The sequence below is a fragment of the Mauremys mutica genome, chromosome 6 (assembly GCF_020497125.1).
Source record: "Mauremys mutica isolate MM-2020 ecotype Southern chromosome 6, ASM2049712v1, whole genome shotgun sequence".
NCBI lineage: Eukaryota > Metazoa > Chordata > Testudines > Geoemydidae > Mauremys > Mauremys mutica.
Window position 1 is genome coordinate 18,353,923 of NC_059077.1, and position 22,008 is coordinate 18,375,930.

The following is a 22,008-nucleotide window of genomic DNA, read 5'->3' on the forward strand; positions in this document are numbered from 1 at the left end:
GTTTAAGAAGCCTATTTCATGGATGTGAAAATGTATTAAATTTCATTTGGCAGTTATCCAATCCTTGTTAATACTATCTCCTGAGATAAGTGTCTCCAAAACAGGCTTTAGACCTAAGCTACTCCTCCACTATCATTCTAGAACCGCACAGCACGATTAGAGCTTTGGCAGTCCAGGAACAGCTAGTTAATGGAACTGACATGTAACTACCTAACCTCACCTTCATGAAAGTGTTATTAATAAGTGAACTGTTTGCAAAAGGATAGTTTCACCTTAGCTGCCTGTTGAATATGAACAGCTATATGCCTTTGATTTTCAAAATACTGATCTTTAAACTACAGTTGTATGATCAGAACCTTAAACTTGGAAATAAAACCTAAGCAGAGGTCACACACAAACCTATGTGTGAATATATAGGTAGATTAGATAGATATTTGTTTTTCAGCAAACACAAAGAGAAAAGTTGACATGTTCTCACTGTAATTAGATACCCACTGACAAAGAAAACTGTTTTGGTATCTTTGAATTGTAATCTCCCCATGAAATATCAATTACACCTGACAGTTCAAGAGTGCTAGATTCCAGTTTTAATTATCTTGTCAATATCTCCATCATATCAAAAGAAAGGAAACTTATTTTCTCTAAAATGAAGGAACACTACTGAAACCAAAAGTGCATCTATAAAAGTGAGAAACAGTCATACAAACATTACTTTGATTGCTCACAGATGGGCATTTGCAGTTCATGTATTGCAGGTAGCAGACAAAAGCTGAAAAAGTACCCCTTTGTTTACCATTAACTCTTCCCATACTGAGACACAGCACTTCACACAATTCGTATTAACATATAACTCAGAAAGAATTTGACAAATTCCACTCTGAAAACAAAGATGCAAAGGGAATGCTAACAGGTATTTTCTAATGCTTACAAATGCAGGACGTTCAACTGAATGATTTCCCATCTCAGGATAACAACTACATATCACAATTAGGAAGAGATTAGTTCGATCAGCTAAAGTCGGTAATGAATTTAACGAGCAACTACCTTCGTACCTTTACAAATATGATGACCTTGTGTTATCCAATTAGATAAATAAAAACATGTGGCACACAAGTTGTAAAGTTATGCATGTTAACGTGTTTAATATTGTCAAAATGTATAAGTTTGACAGAAAGCAGATTTTCGTAAAGCCCTTATAAACCTCAACTGCTATATTACAAAGGGAACAACACAGGCCACTTTGACACAAATGGTCTCTTACTCTATGTGCGCATTATTGGTCCAAATTATTCACTCTTATTTTACGGCACTGAAGTCTTTCATCTCCATGCTATACAATAATAATTTCCATATGACCAGTGGCTCAGTGATAAATAAGATCAAAAGAAAAAGGAAGGATTTAAAAAAAAAAAGAAAAGACATTAAGGATGGCATTAAATCAGGAAAAATAGCAAAGTTCAACATTTTCTTAATACAGAAAAAAGTACCAAAGAATACTAAGCAGCTTTCCAAATATCTTATGAAAAGGCATTTTGCGAGCAAGTCATATGCAAAATCCATTTAAACGCTGACAAAAGTGGCAACACTGAAGTTAAGTTTTTATATATATAAAGAGTGCCACGTCTTAAGTAGAGGCAGGGAGGCAGTCTGAACGAAACAGCGGCTTTCATGTTATGTACTGTATGATAGAATGCTGCATGGCAAGGCTCCATGCATTTCTCTATACTCTTTCTGTCCTATTTAATGGAGGTAGGCTTGGGTAATCCAGTGTTTCTGAGGGAATCACAACTTTGCTCAACTCTAACATGAGCTCTGCAAAAGGAAGTTTTATTTGGCATTACACATTGACTGGAAGTGAAGAGCCAACTTCCCAAACAAATTTTCTTCTAGTGCTGCAAAAATTACAGTGTTAATCTCCATTCCCAAACAGCTGTTAATAATCTGCGAGAGGAGATGTGTTTTCTTAATTCTTTCTGCCTATAGATACTTTAAGTACACAAGGATTCTACATATTTTAGCGTTTGCTTTTTGCAGACTAATTTAGGTACTGATCTTATTGGTACAATTGGCTCAGTCTCTATTCATGCTCCACTATAAAGTACCTAGAGAGCATTAATTCAATGTTCTGGTCCTCCACACTTATACAGCATTTCTTTCATACTAGGTGAGACAATTGAAGTATTTTAAAAGAAATCAACCAGTTGCAACATACTATGGAGAGAAGTGGGTTGCCATGGCCACTGAAGTGAAGTCAGTGAAATAATCCTTATGATTTCTTTCCTACAGGGATGATTATTCATTTAAGTATTGGCTAAATCCAGAGATATACAAGGTTCTAAAACTACAGGATTAGGAAAATTAACTCCTTCATTTATCTGTGAGTGAAAAACATAGTCAACAAATCCGCAAACTTAGAGAAGTTTTATTTCCTTTTGATACCATATTCCAGTCTAATAGGAAATATCCTCCAAAAGATTATGTGGCCAAATCGGCCTCTGCTGCTTTCTTTCCCACTTGTTCCCAAGCACCTGCTTTAATGGTGACCTCAGCTCTACACCTCAAGTTTCAGACATTTCACAAAACAGCTTTTTAAACAAAAGCCAGCTGTTTCTCATCTAGACTACAGGGGAAACAAAAATCAGGGCAGCTTAGAGGAACGTTACCCAGAGACTACCATTCTACAATAACTTTCACACACTCTCGGCTTCACAATGGATCCGTCCATGTGTGGAAACCAAGCAGCTAGCTAATGCTAAATTAAAACTTGGAAACCAAATACTACGATTTTAACAATACACCTAATTAACTCGTTTAAAATGAATGAAGTCATTGTGTCAGGACAATGTTTTTGAAAAAGGGTGTCATTTTAAATAATAATTAATGGATTTTTTTCTGATTAAAACCAACAGTATACTTCAAAAATGGTATTAAGAATATGATGGAGGCTATAATTTACATGAAATTAGGAATGCCAACCAATTAGAAAGAACATGAATGTTATATAAAAGGGTTATACTGCTGCTTGTTTTACAAGCTTTTAGTCCAACAAGGCTGTTTTGTCCAGTTTTCTCTAATATTAGGATACCTTTTTTTTGTTTGTTTGTTTGTTTGTTTGTTTTTAATTGCAACTATGATAAAAATTAAAGCAGGGAAATAACAAATTTTTAACAAACAAATAAAAAAGCCGAATCTTGTCTTTTAAATAATGCCAAGTTCCTTGACTCTCTTTGTTTTTGTATGAATGACATAACTGAATTACTTCACGAGTTGCTATTTTAATTTCTAGCGGTGGAAAATTCCATATGTTAATTTAATTTGGATGTTAAAAAAATATAAATGAACATATCCTCTTCCTGTGGACGCTTGTGTGAAGCATGGAAGCAAGCTGATGGACTTCTAAGGAGTGTCTTAAAAAAAACTGTATCCCAGTTTTTGTTGTATAATGGTTATAATCAATCCAATCATACACTGCTACAAAAGAAATGTGCCTCTTTTACGATTTCTGTGTAAAAGCTAGCATACAAATGCCATTTTACAAAACTCTATTTCAAATTATAAAAAACCCTCTACAACCTACATCATCTCTATAATAATGATGGAACTGACCAAAACCAGGAAATTCACAGTCAAAGGCAACAACATAGGCTTAAGCTCATGTCCTTGTGGTGGGAGTAGGAGCAGATACAATACAAACAAACTAATCTTGGAGTTTCTGTCTTGACTTGGAATTTCCTAACTTCTGTTATTTTCATAACTGCCATTACTGAGACACAAATATTTATGACCAGCTATGGGAATGAGATGCTTACTCTCATCATCTGCATACCATTACATACAAATACACTTCTAATTAAATGATATTTCTTAGCAATATTGCATGTCTGACCTCTGAGAACAAACTAAACTCTTTTTAGTGGATAGAGGTGCTTTGTGTGTGCTTCGCAAGCCACACTACCTTCATTTTAATTATTATGGCTTCAATACTGGAAATGCTTGCGCATGTGCTTAACTTTCCTACCACAAATAGTCCCAATGAGACTATTCATGATAGTAAAGTTAAGCACATTTGCGTTTGCAGGATTGAAGTCTAAACCTTTATTAAGTATGGCAGGTTGTAAATATTAATTTAGTCAAGATTGCAAAATAGTTTGTTGCTGGTGTGTCGAGTTAGAGATATTTAGGTTCAGGTAAACACACACCAAGTCACTTTAGCAGGCATATTTATCTGTTACATTGGTTTAGGGCATATCTATTAGAGCTGGGCGAATAACTGCATTTTTGGTTCAGTGGCTGAACAAAAGAAAAAAAGAAAAAAATTCATTTTGTTTGAGTTTTTTTAAAGCTTTTTAAAAATAAAACTGAAGTGAAATTTGAAACAAAATGTCAGTTTCAAATTGAATATCTAAACATTTCGTTTCAAAAAAGTCAAAATGAACTGTTTTGATTTTTCTTGGAATTTTGTTTCTGACAAGAATAATTTAGCAAAATTCAACGCAAATTCAAACTCATTTGAGCTGCCCCGTTTCTGTTGACCCAAATCTGCATATTTCAGTGAAAAAACAGTTTCATGTGAAAAATTTCACCCAGGTCTTACGTCTATTGTACGTATTCTCCTATGTATATATTGTACCTCCTAAAAGCTTCAATTTGTATTTCTGAATCTGTGCTGGGTGTATTTTATTTATATAGATACATAAAACTAATTCAGTGTAATATCCTTTTTTAGATCAAAAGTAGTTTATTGGGTTTTTTTTTATAAAGGTAACATTTTGACTTCTTTTCATGGTATTCTGTATTTCCTGCACTACAATCTTGACAAATTTAATATTTGTACTTTGTAATTATGATAAAAATTACTATAGTTAATTCACTTTTATAGCAGCTTTTGTTAGTGGTTGTCAAAGAAATATTAAATCAGAACTCCCTTGAGAAGTCAGGAAGTATAATTCTACCCACTTTACATTGTACCCAAGGTACAAGAAAGCTAAAGCTTGATTCTGCCACTCTTATTTAAGATGAGCAGTGCCTTACTTTGAGTATGGCTCTATGTTACTATTCAATAAAAGAGTGGAAGAAGTGGTCTCTAAGTAACTTATCCAAAATCACTCAGCAAATCATCAGCAATGGAAGTGAGCAGTTCTCCTGACTCCCAGTGTAAGTGGGATTAGGAATTTGGGAGTGTGGAGCTCCCATACTTTAATTAATTTACTAATTTGTTGCTTCCCTGAGACAATATATGCCAAGTCTGAGCATGGAGTGATTTTTTATGTACCCCAGTTGCCTAATATGAGAGGAGAAATTAGAAACAAGGACATCACCAACTGTAGAAATCCAAGGGGACTATTCATGTGCTTAAACTTGTGCATGTGCTTAAGGCTTTGTTGGATTGGGGCTTTAAGGAAACACTGTAGTGACAGAGTTGAATACATGAACCTCCCACTAGAAGTGTCATCTATCTCTCTTAAGAAAACAAGTAATCGCAGTGGGACAAATTTTGCTCTCAGCTCCACTGCTGTAAATCTGGAGCAATTCCACAGAAATGAAAGGATGTAATTCATATTTACAACAGTGGAGTTGAGAGCAGAATCTGACCCAGTTTCATATTATTTTTGCCTGGGGAACAGCTTCATACTTGTCCAATATAGCACAGAATTGTGGAGGATATCTAATAAGGAAGACCTGCTGGAAACTAACACAGACTCTGGGCTAAATCTCAAGTTACCCTAACATACTCCAAGTTTGAAACCAACAAATGAAGGTGTACAGTGGGCAAAGAAACTTCCACCAGCACATTCTGTACAAGTTTCCGGTCCATACCTCCCACTGCTACTTTATTTACTGCAGCTGGCCAAAGTTTTATAGCCTGTTTCATGTATTAAAATTCAAATGTGGAAAACATTACCAGTATCCTCCTCGAATTTAAAAAAAAAAATTTCCTCCCTTCAACTTCTTTTTCAGAGTGGAATGTATCAAATGGTCAAAGGCTAACTTAAGACTGACTCTATTCAAAAACTATTTCCTTTGTTCTTATGTTTTTACTTCAAAATTCATACCAGTTTTCCAAAAGAAATTACCAGGCTTGATTCTTTCACACAAGTTACAGTTTCAGACAGTGACTAATACACTTTGTGCACTAGCAGACTGTTTTTTTCAGAAAGTTAAATGTGGAGAACAAGAGACCGAAATTTGCCCTTCTTGTTTTTAGAACTAGCCATGTTGTCAAAGTGGCACATCTTTCATTTGAGCTGCCCCGTTCAATGTATTCTGTTTATGAGATTACTCATTGTTTTATAAACTTCAGAAGAGAAGCAAGCAGAAGCTTGTCTTCAATAGCAGAAATGACAAGGTACCATGCAGCAGTTCATAATCAAATCAAATACAATTTTGGAAGAGAGCCTATCCTTTCCTAAAACAGGTACATAAGAGAAGAAATTGAAGGGTCAGATATTTCCTAAAAACTATATGAACAGTTTAATTGCTTGCTATTCTTTTTATTCCAAATCTAACTTCACCTACATCTGGTATTTAAGAGACGACTACATATTTATGGAACAAACTGTCTCTGAAGTGATGCCCTGGGTGCATGTTGCATCAGTTTAACATATGCAAAGTGAACAAAGCTACAAAAATTAAACTCTTTTCTCTTGATTGAGAGCAGATATGCAGAAACAGTTGTAAGTCACAGATCTGGCATTTAATAAAGCCAGATTTTTTCATTAAAAGCAGTATTGTTTAAACATTTGGGGGGAAATGGCGTTGTACAAACTAAAAATCTTAGATTATATGTATCCCAAGTGTATTTAACACATTACCTGAGGCCAAGCTAAATTACAACCTAGAATTTCCTTTTGTGAATTCCCAGCAACTGCTACAGACAGCAAAACAATGTCTGGGTTCATGCTATTTTTACAGGGGAGCGGGAAGAGAGATGGATTTAGCTGGGATGCTGAAAAGGCATCTTTCTACCTTTTGGAGCCTCGCTGGCAGACTATTTTAAGTCAGCATTTTTTTAAATCTATAAATGGCACTGACCCAATTGTGGCTTTTAACAATGCTTCACCCATGACAGCAACTTTTAACTTTAGTTTTAGGATGGGGCAGAGCCAACCATTAGACTGACCACTGCCGGGAGAAACATATTTTAAAAATGAACCAAAAGAGAAACATTGACAACAATTAATAGTAAATAGCAGTAAATTACATTCATATCGAGTGTTTCATCCCAAGTGGTTTACAAGCTACTTGGAAACAGCAGCACTGATTAGTACTTATTACATTTTACTCAATGTACTGTATTGTACTTCCCTGAACACCCCTCTCGGCATTTGTTTGGTCAAGGACATAAGGAGAAAACCCCTTTTCATATAAAAAAGATATGGGATCTTTAAGGTCCACATGGATGATAGACTCAGTTTTTAAGGTCTCACACACAATAAAGTGCATAAGACTAAATAAGTAACTGCCTTCAAGGGATCAAAGCAAGAGTTGACTCTGCCTGGATATCCTAGAATGGCCTAGTGATCTGTTACAGTGGTTGATGGCATCATTTGCTACAGAAATACCAGCAAAGTTACTACCCTTTACAGTGCGAACTTCTGTGTTGATAGCACAGGAACATTAGAATTGCCATTAGATTAGAGCACAGTGGTCCATCTAGTCCATTATTCTGTCTCTGACAGTAGCTAATACCAGATGGTTTAGAGGAAGGTGCAAGAGACCTTGGAACAGACAACAATGGAGTTTCTAGAGAGGACATTTTTCCTTAACCTGTGTCAGTGGTTGGCTTATGCCCTGTGGCATGAGAGTTCACATTTTTTCTAAATATTGTATTGAACCTTATCTAAAGCAATGCTGGATGTTCTAATTATCCATATAATGTCCATTCCTATTCTGAATGCTACTAAGCTGTTGGCCTCTATTACATCTTGCAGCAATGAATGTCATAGGTTAATTGTCAATTACCTTACTTTCTGTTTTACTGAATATCCCTTTCTTTAATTATAAGACAGGATGAATTGGACTACTAGATTCACCTTGTTTACTATACATTATTTTGTATACCTCTAGCCTTCCCCCTCTTATATATGTCCTTTCTAAACAAATCCACCATGATCTGTTCAATGTGTCATCGTATGGAAATCTTTCCATGCTTCCAAGCATTTTTGTAGCCTGCCTTTGAATCTCCTCTAATTCTACTATATTCTTTTTGAGACAAGGTAACCAGAAGTGAACACAAAACTCCAAGTGAAAGCATACTCATGACTTATATAATGGAATTATAACATTTTCAATATTATTTTTTATCACATTTATTTTGCCATCTTAACATTTTGTTTGCCTTTTTTTGACCGCTGCTGTATACTGAGCTGGGATTTCCATTGAACTATCAACAGTGATGGCCAAGCCTTTTTCCTGAGTGGTTACAGTTAACTGAGAAATAGCAATGCATATAAGTATTTCAAATTATTCCTTCTAATATGCAATACCTTACACTTCCCAACCCTGAATTTCATGTGTCATCCTGTTGCCAATTAACCCAGCTTGGTCAGGTCCCCTTGAAGTTCCTCACACTCTTCTCTAGCCTTGACTAACCTAAATAATTTAAATCATCTGCAAACTACATCTGCCCCTTTTCCAGATCAGTGATACAGAACATTTCTCCTAGAACAGAATGTTGGGGTACCGTAAGTGTTAACCTTTAATCATGCTGAAAATTGGACATTTAATCCTACTCCTCATTTGCTGTCTCTTATCCAGTTTCTAATCTATGAGTTCACTGTATGACTACTTAATTTCTTTAATAGCTTCTCGTGAAGAATTTGTTTTGGGGTTTTGCAGGTCCAAATATGCACATCAGCTTGTTCTCCTTTACCTACTATTTTGTTGACATTTTCAGAAAAATCAAATAGATCAGAGAGGCATGATTTTTCTTTACAGAGGCACAGGAACTACAAGATATTTTCCTTTGCAAGGTGCCAGACACCCATCATCAAAAATATATATAAAATAAGAAGACATTGCCCTCAACAGAGAAAAATCAGAGACTATAACAGGAAAATTAGGACTAATTCTGCAATGATAATGCTAAGTAGTATTTATTCATGCACGTAACTATACTGTGAGATCACTCATGTGAGAAAGTACTACTCAACATGACAAAAACCCGTAGAATAAGGCCCTCAGTAAGCTGGACAATGGTATTATCCAAGTATAGAGAAGGTCTGATACTCTGATGTGGGATATTTAATCCAATGTGAAAGCCACAAGTAATCATATATGATCCCAATTCACAAAAAGCACGTTAGCACATACTTAAGAATGTACTTAATTCCCATTGCTTAAGTGTTACATGATATATGAAATATGGCCATCTATGTTGCTATAGATATATGGGCATATGCTAAATAGGGCACAGGTATGGATTACAGTAGTAATGCAAAAGCCTACAGATCTTAAGCCTGTAAAAATAATGGCTTAACCAAACTAATTAAGATCTAAAGATGGGACATAAGTAACTCATAAATGACCCTATATCACAAAAGGTCACAAAAGATAGAGTGATGTTATAAGTCAGCGTTGCTAAACTGCTCACAGGTAACCACAAGATGCTAGTTTATACCAGCTTTAGATATTTTAAAACAGGAACATCAGCAGACAACAAGAATGCCATGACATGTAATTGACATATGCATTAATAAGCTTGATGTAAAAGGTCTAGTAACCAATGGAAGAAGAGCATTCCAATGATAGTTGGGTAAAGAAATACAGATAAGGAAAAGGGTCTGAAACCCCTACTGAATATGCATAGTGCATTAAGCATAGTGGGGGTCAGCATAACACATTATAAAAGGTCTATCCTGGCGAACGTGCCCCGTGGAGATGCTAGGAAGACATCCACTGGTGGCGAAGAGGATGAGAATGATTATGACTGATACTTTGGGTTTCTCCTCAAGGGATAGTGTGAGTAATGCAAATACTAGATGTTCCATTGTGTTCTCTCTCTCTTTCACCAGACTACAATGTGTGTATTGTTGTTTGGTTGGCTAATAAAAGTAATTATTACAAAAAGAGCACTGTGTTGTCCTTTTTGCGCACTATGGGGTCCCCTTTCTATTGATAACCTCTCTGCTACTGTTGATCTTGGACTGAACCCTCACAATTTAAAGTAAGTGCAAATCCTCCTATTGGGATGGGTAATTAGTTAAGTAACCCACAACTACAGATAAGGCTATTGGATGCATTTCTGAATTGGGGCCTATAACTGCAGCCAAATTCCTAGGAGGATGGGTCTTGAGCAGAAGTTTCAGGCTAAAAAATTAAAAAAAAAAAAAAGGAATAGGAAAACAAAAAGGGAAGAGAGAGAATTCAGGATTTCTGCAGGGTCCTAAAAAAAGCAGTGCATTTATACTCACTCAAATTGAAATGAAAAGGCAAAGAGTAGTAAAGGAAAAAACCTTGAAGATTCCTCTCCGATATACTTATTGGCATATGCATAGGAGAAAGATGGTACTATTCATACACTTGTCAGCCAACTAAATCTCTCAGACAAGCCAAACTATTTTAGAAAGGACTTTTAATGAGGCTGGATGCCAGAGTACAGCAGCTTTTTGTCAATGGCAGCCTCACATCAGTCAGTCTTAAAACACATCAAGGAATACAGTTTTTACGGTCATGAGCAAAATGTACAAAATAAACATAATATGTGCCTCAAACATATACAGTGTACGTTTATAAATGTCTCTTAGTACTACAAAACCTCACACAAATTAATTTGATACTTTTGTCATAAACATTAAAATATCGGCAGCATTAGCACAAGTAGAAAGACTCAATATCATTTAAAAGCCTGCAAACCAGTTCAGAAATTCTAATTACTTTACTGTTTTTAAACCTGCACTGTCATTTAATCTCCATAGCTTACCATTAGTGAATGTCTATTGGCTGAAAGAAGGCCTGTCCCATATCCTGACCCAAGACCTCCCATTGCTCCATTGTGAGAAGGCCCTATTAATCCATGCATGTCGCTATGACTACCAGGCATGGCTGTTGAAGGCCCCACTGCGTGGTTCCGGAGAACATGAATAGCATCGTCCAGTCTTTCCAAACGGTCTTCAATCCGGCTTTGCTGTTTGTTTATGAAAAACAAATCAAGAGAACCATCAGCAAATGTGAAGGGCCATTTAACATTTGAGACAAAACACACACAGATTAGGTATGCCACATACTGTACTGCTAGTTGGCGTATGTGTGTGTGGGTGTCGGAGCGGGGGCGCGCGGGGGTGGTGGGGAGGGAGGAGATGTGTAACTGAAAAGAGTTCCTTTTATTTCTTCCCCTTTTTAACAAAAGTGATTATTTTTCTTAGGGAAATAATTAAACTAGCATTCTAGGGAATTAGAGAGAATTTAACACAAGCACAGTTTTCATTTTCATGGGCAAAACAGGTTCAATGATTCCTCATGAACATAATCATTACTGTACATACGTTGCCCTCTGTGATTTTTTAAAAGTTTTAGTGTTACCTTAAGCAAAAAGAAGAATATACATCTAACTTATATCAGTCTCTGACAGGGCCTATTCTCCCTATGTAATCAAAGAATTATTAACAAAAAGTTAGAAAGAACCTATTGAGGCCATATAGTCCCATCTCCACAATTATTGAAATGTTCCTTATAACTGTACATCCTAAAACTACTTTCAAAAAATTGTTGGTAAGAGCAGTAATAAATACACCTCCTTACAAGTTTAGAGCTCTGCAGCCTGTATGAGATGTGAAAAACATTACAAAACAGAGATGTACTGAACTGTTAGTGGTGGCAGCATTTCTAATCATTTTCCTTGTTTGTTCTAGTGTAACTCATCCCCCTCTAAAACAAAAACTTACACTCATCCCCACTCCAGGAGGAGAGCGAGCTGCCCATGTTACCACTAGAATTCTCCCTAAATATGAACCATAATCAGCAGCGATGTTGACTTTAAAGAAATCTAATTGCTGCTTTACTGGATTACTTCCTTCCAATATCATTTTTCTTTTAGAAAAATAGTGCCATGTTGTTGGCAAGTACAGGAAGAGGAGAAGCAATGGACTCAGAAATAATACATTGTATTTATGCTATATAGTGTCCTTCATGCAAGGAGTCCATAAAATTTTATAAAGATAAGGATTATTATCCGCATTTTACAGATGGGGAAACTGAGGCACACATGGTGACCTATTTGCCCAAGGTCACAGAGCATCAGTGACAGAGTTAGGGATAGAACTCAAATCCCCTCTTCACATTATTACTTGGTCACACTGTCTCCACTGGCACATGTCAGATCTGATAAGTGGGTGCCTAAAATTTCTTGTTCTTCAACAAGATATGGGAGGGGAAGGTGAAAGGGCCAGCCCCAAATCACTGGGTAACTTTCCTGCTACAAAAAAATAATTATTCACTCATTTCAGATCTCTGGAGCATAAAGGTTACAAAAACACTGCTATTCTATACACACAACTACACACCACAGCAAGCTGGGATAAGCTAGAAAGTATCTGGCAATGAATCACGATACACATATTTGTATTGGGCCAGACACTGCAGTCCTTGCTAATTCCTGACTAAGAGAAAATTCCCATTGAAGTCAGATGGACTCTTCCATGATTCAGTATTAGATGATTATTTATTTTGTCTTCAGAAACACTCTGCTTTATTATACTGAGACATTTTTGATCTTTACTATTATTTATATGGCACCCAAAAGGTGCTAGGTGTTCTACAGAAATATAATGAGACGACTCCTTCCTTACTATCTAGACAGACAACAAACAGAAAAGAATGGGATAAATAATGTAGACTTTTTAAAAACCTTGCCCATTTGTCCCTAATATGTTTCCAGCTGAACTCCAACTCTGACCTAATCTCTCCATATAAAACAATGTATTTATTTATTATACTCTCGCTAGTGCTACCCATAATTACCACCCCAATTCTGGCCAATTCATCCATCATATTAAGTCTACAATACTTGAAACACACCACATAGAATCCAAAAGTATTATTTAGCCCTCTACTGCACTTTCCCACCGTAAATAAAAGTAACCTGATTCATAACACTTACACCTGTCCTACATCATAGCAACCACTTACTTTTCTCCCTGATATCCCTTCAAGCAATCCTTCCTGGCTGTAAACAAAGCCCTCCTTTTGTAATTAACTTTCTTCATTCTGGAATGTTTCAACAATACATTATCTGTTATATGGTCAAACACGACATCCAAGTCAGTAACAGTTGATACCAAAATATCACAAATCAAAGGATTGGGCCCCCATGTTACTAACTTAGCAATGATCAAATAGTGTAAACATCCAAGGGCACAGTAATCACTAACAAAATGCAAACCTGTGTGAGAAGTGTGGATGAGAAATGGAAAGAACAGCATGGAAAATACTGAGGTAGAGGAGGTCTCTAATCAAAACATACCAAAGAGTGTAAGGGACCTTCATAATTGGGAGATGATGATGCTTGCCCTCCATTTCTAGACCAAACAGCTGTGCCTGCTAATAGTAAAATGGGAATTACCATTAGAACTATGCAAACAAAAATGTCTTTCAAACTTTCTGGACGATTTTGTAGACATATAAATGCTGTTTTCCAGATAGACTATAGGGCAGACATATGGACAACTTCCAAAATATACATGGATGAAAGAAAAAAAAAAAAGGTATTTTTGTAGTGAAGCACGTAGACGCAGGCCACAAAGTTGCCCCAGGCTGCTTCCTAACATAGAGGTTTTCATTGATTCGGCAGCTGTACCTAAGAAAGGCTTCAGCAGAAGGAAATGTCTCACTGGTAAAAGGAGAAGTAGCATTTTCAGAAGTGCTAAGAGGGGATTGCTAGACTTCTATGTAAATCCAGCACATACTAGCTCATTATCCTAGCTGTGGTTCAAGACATATTTGATGCCACTGAACAAATAATTCAATCACTAAACTAATGGATTTTGGGGGTTTTAAGAAACAGGATTAAAAAAACAATAATAGTGTATGAATATCTAACTCAAAATTCAGTTACAACTTGTCATTCTACAGATGCTCTCATTTAACTCCTAAGATTTGCACTTTCTTAAGGCAGACAATGTTATTTTGCACTTACAAAACTTAAAAGGAGCTAACTCTTGGTTTATATTAGTTTACATCTATTGATCCAAATCTGTTTCCGCTGAAGATTTAAGCGTGAAATATATAAGGTCTCAACTTTTGCAATATAATTTCTTTTAAACAAAGATGTGTCACTATTAAAGGGGCACACTAGACTTGAGGACAGAAATATTGGTTCAAATACTTTCCCCAGAAGGTTGTGTTTATGGCACACTGATCAGATTATTTGTATTGTTAGGGCTTCTTTGTCTGAAGCATATAATCTTTTGAACGCTCTTACGAAACAAGGCTAGGGATTCAAGGTGGAGCTATTAGGGTTTTAATCTTAAAACTGAAGTTAAGTGGCATTTTCTGGGTTTAGAAGGTCAGGCCAGGATTGATCTCATGGCATTTTCCAGCCTCTCAGTATGCCATATTGACAAAATAGTGTTAACTTTGATTATAACTGGCACATTCACTACCAAATTCTGGTCTCCATAGATTTTCATTGTCTTTAACTTGTGATTTTGTCACATCAGTGACCATCAGGACTTTCATATTGTTTCTGACGCCCACTATATCCTGAAGCATAAACAGTTCAGTTCTCCTTTGAATGTATGTCACTTATTTGTATTGACGTTGACCATTGGATCTCTTTATCAAGTAAACTTTGTGGAAAAAAATGAAATCTATATTGCTTAACATACGACTGCTTTCCTCAACTTCAACTCAAATCCTTTCTTTATAGTACAAGATGGAAATGATGGCAAAGCCCCCTAAAAGAAATGTAGCACATAGGGTGCTGTCTAGGGACAGGGACTGGTTCAGACAAATAAGGACTGTCTGTTGTCCTCCTAAACCCTTCACTGGGTCTTACTCCATGATGGAGAGGGGGGTGGCCAATCCTCAAAGAAGGCCTGATGTTGGAGAAAGGCAGCAGTCCCCGCCTCTACCCCCACCCCCAGTGCATTTTGGGGGGACATGTTTGATTAATGTCACCACAACCACCATACCTCACTTTCAATGGCAGGTGTTCTTGAGGGAGGGCTTCCTACCCCTCTTCAGTGGAACTTTTCTCTTCAAGGCGAAGTTTGGGGACCTGCTATCTTTCTTCAGACGTAGCTTGCCTTCAGGTGTTGGCTGGCCAGCCCACTCCTCACTCTCATTAACCCTTTCACTGGAATCTTGTCTCTTCAAAAAGTACTTTGGGGTTTGTGCCTCCAAGATTGTTGAAGCACTGTGACACCTCAGAGCGTATAAGATCTATACCTCTCTCCAGAACTGCTAATCTCCTTGAGGGACAGATCATTCTTACTCCAGGATTTAACAACACCATGCTACACTCAGGAGTATAAACTACGGTGTCTTTTAAAATGTCAAAGTGAGATTGACCAGACTTCCCCATACAAGTTCCTCGGTCTCACAGGACCAGAGGGGGGAGCAGGATGCCTGGTCATCCCCTGAAACAGATCCAGTGTTGACTCCCCCAAGAAGCTAACATAGGTAAGTTAGATCAAGAGCCTCTCAGATATAGTTATATGGTGAGGGAGTGTTTAAGGCTCTTGTGGGAAAGTCTCAAAGGTTCATACAATCTGAATTAGCTTCATATAGGCGTCTACAATTTGATGCTCATTAGAACCTAACTGCCTCTGATTCTTTTCAGCTTAGCCCTTCACTAGTGCTAGTATATGCCTCCCACACTGAAAATTCAGCTATGAGGATTATTTAGAAATAAAATTATACCACCAAAATATCTCTATCTTTTGAATAAGGACATCCTCAATATCACAGTGTACTATAAATGAGTTAAGCTTACTATGGCTCTTTGCACACAGCCACATTTTACGGGCCAAATTCTGGCAGGGCACTTTGCTTAGGACCCCTGAGGTTTTTGTCTACACAACAAAGAAAAACCTGTGGCTGGTCTGTGCCAGCCGACTCGGGCTTGTGGGGCTGTTTCATATCCGTCTAGACTTCTGGACTCGGGCTGGAACCTGAGCTCTGGGCCCCTCCCAACACAAAGGGTCCTAGAGCCCAAGCTCCAGCCTGAACCGCGAAGTCTACACAGGAATGAAACAGCCCTGCAACCCGCGCTCCGCAAGCTCGTGTTAGCTGGCACGGGCCAGCCACGGGGTTTTCTTTGCTGGGCAGACATACCCTGAGAGAAAAATCATGGCAAATAGTCAGAATGACTGAGAGAATGTGGTTCCCCCAAAACGTAGAGAAAGGCTACTGTGTAAAGTCCTGTTAACTCCTTTCACAAAGTGTCCTGGCCTGAGGGCTAAGAGGTGTGATCTAAATCCTTACACATGTCTACCCTCTTGCGGAACATTTGGAACAATCTGTTTATGGGGGTTGTCTGGGGCCAGAATATGGGTGTCTATTAACACTGCTTTTTTGTAGCAGGTAAAGGCATCTATTTAAAAGTAATTATGACCTTCTCTTCATGTTGATCAAAATATGTCTTTTATAAAGTATTTCCATTCATCTCAGTGAGTACAATAGTTAGCCTGTATGGGCGCTGTATTTATAAGAAAATAGCCTAATGGTATTGTCTGGATGTAAATCACACATCCAGGTCCAGCAGGAGTTTATTTAAATTCCTCCTACCAAAAAATATGTTGAAATTTTCAGTAAAATAGAATTGTAATAACAATACCTGAGAGAGAAGGGGGAGAACCAACAGGAGTTGAAGGATTTGATGAAAAGCTGTTGTTGGTGTGATCTGGAGAATAGATCTTTAAAAGACGATAAAGAATTAATCTAAATCCATCATAAACTGATGCAGAAAGAAATATGGAATTCTTACGAATTCAGTCCATTTAAATGAAAGCAGGACAGGTTATAAAGCCTATTACTTTCATCTTATTTTTTTTAAAATAAAGACAAAACTGTATTGGATGTAGGAAGCCAAACACTAGAATTCTCTTAGCTGAGACATCTTTATGGAAACAGACACTTGCCAATTAAGAGATGGTTCTGATTGCCACTGTCTCTTTAGGGTACGTGATGGTGGGTGTGTACATTTTATTTCACAGATTGCTTTAAGAATGAGCATTGTACAAAGCCTTACAACATTTCTGAAAATTATACTATAGTAAAATTAAATCCTTTAACAGCCCAAATAGAGCAAAAGGAACAAAGGACGGCACAGTGGGTAATTTATAACAGCAAACACCAAAGACCACTTGTCAATAACTATGATAAGACAAGACCAGGTGTGCCACTGGAATGGGTGGGGTGTGCCCAGGGCCGGCTCCAGACCCCAGCGCGGCAAGCACGCGCGTGGGGCGGCCCTTTCCCGGGGGGGCGGCAGGCTGGGACGACCGGACCTGCTGCAGGCATGACTGTGGAGGGGGCACTCCTCCCGCGGCTCCAGTGGACCTCCCGCAGGCATGACTGCGGACGGTTCGCTGGTCCCGCGGCTCAGCTGGACCTCCCGCAGTCATGCCCGCGGGAGGTCCGCTGCTCCCGCGGCTCCGGGGCGCCTCCCAGGCATGACTGCTTGGGGCGGCCAAAAAGGTAGAGCCGCCCCTGGGTGTGCCATTTAACTGCTGCTTAGAGTCAGTGATATGCTGTACACTGAATTTGCATCATGGTGATTGCCCTTGTTAATCATGTATGTCATATATCAGGAACCATTTAAAAGTGGACTCTGTACTATAACTGTCATTCTGGGCAACCTATTGTCTTTTTTTTTTTGTCTTTTTAATGAAACATCTGCAGAATATGCAAAAAAATTAACTCTCATGAGAACTCAGTGGAACCCACTCTGCCCAGAAAATAATTTACATTGGTCCTTATTAGAAAGTCAACACATGCAACAATAACTGCACAGTGATATCTGAGGTGCATCAGTATTTCCTTTTACTTAGAACGGGAAATGTGCCATATACCTCAGGGATCACTGAGAGACAGCTGCTGGTTAATGCTGGCTTTTTAATGGCGACCACTGTAATGGAATAGATGGAATCTAGGGTGAAAAATATAAAATCTGAAAGCAAAAGAAAATCTAGATGAATTCTGTTTACAGATCATTTGATAACACAGAACCAAATCTACCACTGATTTTTAGACAACCTCCTTCCCATTGTTTTTGATAAGTGAAGTGTGTGAAAGATTGAAGGACATGGCTCCTAATCATTAAGTGCCCATGAACGGTATAAGATTTCCAGTCATTTAATTTCTTTTCTGTTATAAAATTAACTCTAAAACTTTTTTAAAACATAATTTCACATCGATCATTAAATATTTCAATTGATAGTAACTCAACGCTGATGACCTCTGAAATCAAATCTCTCCTGTTTGCTGTTCATCTTCTTAAAATCCAGGCATCCATTGCTGATTAAAGTTCACACTTCAAAAATGATAAACGTGTAAACCAAAGTAAATATTTCCTTACAGAGGCAAGTGCTTTCCCCAGTGCATCACCAGTCTGTGAGCTGCCTGCTGCCCCACTTCCTCTGTTTGCTGAAAAACAAAAGATTGAGTGTAAAAACAGGCTGTGAGACATCTGAGTTTTCTATTCCTGGTCCACTTACTCATAATTTAATTGCATTATAATGCTAATTACATCACATTAATCTTTAATTGCCATTAATTTGTTTGCTAAGATAGATATCAAACATATTAATATTACGATTTTGGTGACAAAATATAAACGACATCTTTGGGGTTTTTCAAATATATTGCATATTTGATACCACTTGACCATATGGCTTTATGTTTTCTAAATGAATGGCAGTCAATAGTAAAGAATAGTCAAAGATATGAAGTTCATAACCAGATAAGCCTATGTAATATGTAGCCTTGTGTTCAGAAATGGCTGCTTTTCTTTACCCTCTAGTATATAATCATATTTTCTACCAATGAAAGCTTACCATATTTACATTCTAAATCATTCCAAATTAATACCTTGTAGCACTTTATAGCACCTTTCTTCTTCAAGAATCCCAAAGCACTTCTTAAAAGTATAAATGCTGTATATACATATTGCATGCAAAAAAATTGCATTAAATCCTGAAGGTTGCAAAATCAAGCACTCAGAAGTTAGGAAATTCCTGAATTAAGGTTGCCTGTGCAACTGTAATTTGGCCCCTTAATGCATATGTATTATGATAACAAACAGTCTTTAATTACATGATCACATACTATTTTTTCCACAGTATTTCTGCCTCATTCAGTGCATAGGCTGGACATAGCTCACTTAACGAGCAGCTATTGATTTTGTTTTCTCTTCATTCAGTGTGTGGCCCTTTGCCTTGTTTACTGCGGGCTATTAGACCTGCTCTGAAGAAAGAATTATTAATTTCCTCATGGGATTTTCTATGGCATTCATCACTGCAATATCAGAATGCTTCACACATATTAATACATTTATTTTTACAATGCTCCTGTGAGATGAGGGACTATTATCCCCTTTTTACTGAAAGGGAACTGAGGAACAGAGAGAGAAAATTCAAAAGTATCCAACAATTTTGAGTGCCCAATTTGAGACACCCAGGACCTGAGTTTTCAGTGCACTTAGCATTATATGGCACATATGTTCAAAACAAAACTCTGAAAGTAAGTGTACGTTAACAGCAGCTGCGAGTGCTCAGCACCTCTAAAAATCAGACCCAGAAAATAAGGAACACACAATTAATGATCACTGTGGAAAATCTGGTTTAAGTGAGTGGACTAGTATCACATAGGAACTCTGTCCTAATCCTGTCTCTTCCTCACCTCTGGCTCCTCAACCCAATCCCATTCTCCTCACCTAGCCAGCCTCAGTCTCCATTCCTCAGCTTTCTCATACAAATTCCAGGCTCCATGCCCAACTAGTTCTAGTCTCAATGCCTCCAAACTTCCTGTGCCAATCTCTCACTCCCCCAGCTCCTCACCCAACCTGTCTCTCTCCCCACAGTAGCCTCCAATATCTTCTCTCCTAGCCACATACCTGATCCCCACAGGTTCCTAGTTCCAGTCTCACTTTTCATCCACCCCAGTAGCTCCTCACCTTGCCCCAGTGTGTCTGTGCAGCCACTTCCAGTTCTCTACCTCTCACACCCGATCCTCATCAGACCTGCCTACCCTTCCCTTCACCCTGGTGGTTCTAAATATCAGTCTCCTTTCCCCCACCCACAACTTCCTGTCCTAGTTTCCCTCACCCCTACCAGCCTCCATTCCCTATCCTTCTCCCTGCTTCTGGTCTCAATCTACTCCCTCCACCCCTGTAGATCTATCTCTTGTCCCCTCTGAATTTGAATCGGGCAGCTTCCTACTCCATGCTTCCTAGGCCCAGCAGGGAGGTCACTGAGAGCACAGCAGGGAGAGGCTCCCTGCTCTCAGTTCAGCTGCCCAGTCCTGGGTCCAACATAGTCCACAAAATCCAGAGTTGAAACTGCAGGGAAAGTCCTGCTCAGCAATGGGCTGGAACACGCCCAGTGTGGATGGAATCATCAGGGAATTTAGCTTCTAAAATTTAAGAAGTCTCTACTGAGCACATTCAGAATGTGATTTCTTAAAAGGGATATAATTTGGCCAAATCTGGGTAGATTTTCACAAGGAAAGCCAAAGGTACATTCCTGACAAAAAGGCCACTGTCCTGCCAAATTCCAAGTCTGTGCTCCAAGGTATGGGGGCACCACACCTTTTTTTTAACAGGGGAAAAACACTGTTTCTTCTCTCACTTCATTCTCAGAAACAGCTGAAGCATTTTGGCTGAAATTTTCAAGAAAAATTCAGCCTGAGGCAGATACCTGGCTTGGGAAATTTCAGCCAGAAAGGCTAAAGCTTGGCAATCTTATAAGCAGCTGAAAATAGGGTCTGGTAAGAATTGTCGGACAATCTTAAAATCTATGGTGTTACTACCTAAATGGGGGGAGGGATAGCTCAGTGGTTTGAGCATTGGCCTGCTAAACCCAGGGTTGTGAGTTCAATCCTTGAGGAGGCTACTTAGGGATCTGGGGCAAAAATTGGTCCTGCTAATGAAGGCAGGGGGCTGGACTTGATGACCTTTCAAGGTCTCTTCCAGTTCTAGGAGATTGGTATATCTCCAATTATTACCTTCCCTATATTAAAAGCACCAAACAGCACAAATCTACTGGACACTCAAAACAGGTGGAGAAGGGAAATTTTGTTCACAGCAGTTAGTATAAATCAGGGGTTCTCAGACTGGGGGTTGGGACTCCTCAGGGGGTCATGAGGTTATTACATGGGGGGTTGCAAACTGTCAGCCTCCAACCCAAACCCCACTTTGCCTCCAGCATTTATAATGGTATTAAATATATAAAAACATGTTTTTAATGTATGGGAGGGGTCGCACTCAGAGGCTTGCTGTGTGAAAGGGGTCACCAGTACAAAAGTCTGAGAACCCCTGGTAGAAATACACTGCAGATAGGCTCCCTGTTTTTGGTGTCGCTTCTGATTCAACTCACATGTTTCCTCCTCTTTCTCCTCTCAAGGAGAAGGGTTTTTGAAACTTTGCATTGTGCAGTGGGACTTGTCCTGGAAATTCCATAGGCTACATGATGTAGAGACACTGCTTTCCTCATGCATCCTCTGCTCAGTTTCATGTCCATTGGTTCCCCTCCTCCCACATAATAGAAGGGAACTTATAGCCTTGTACTAAAAAATGTATGGGATAAGCATTTAGTCATTATGACAGATAGATAAAATAGGTAGCACATGTTCTAAAACTCTAAGTATTTGCAATAGTTGAAATGTGTTTGCATCTACCCTGCTCTACTACAAAAAGTGAGCAGCTATCAGTAAAGCGGCAAAGTAAGAAATCCTCTTAAAAACACCAAAGAGCAATTTTAAACTCATGCACCGTACATACCTCTGATCATTAAAGGTAAACTTTCATATTAGAGAAAACGTGAGAGAAATGGAATACTTAAACAAAACAGA

General features: G+C 38.2%; 1 protein-coding gene across 3 annotated transcripts in view; it reads right to left on the bottom strand.

Moving 5' to 3' along the window:
• The window catches only part of TCF4 (transcription factor 4), a 329,775-nt gene that overhangs the window by 17,572 nt on the left and 290,195 nt on the right, over window positions 1-22,008 (bottom strand). For all 3 annotated transcript variants that reach the window (XM_045020695.1, XM_045020697.1, XM_045020696.1), the window contains 4 exons: window positions 18,518-18,585; window positions 16,775-16,853; window positions 13,460-13,536; window positions 10,922-11,125 (listed from right to left, as the gene is read on the bottom strand). In XM_045020695.1, the coding sequence (XP_044876630.1) occupies window positions 10,922-11,125; window positions 13,460-13,536; window positions 16,775-16,853; window positions 18,518-18,585 (428 nt within the window). The remainder of the gene's footprint in view (window positions 1-10,921; window positions 11,126-13,459; window positions 13,537-16,774; window positions 16,854-18,517; window positions 18,586-22,008) is intronic.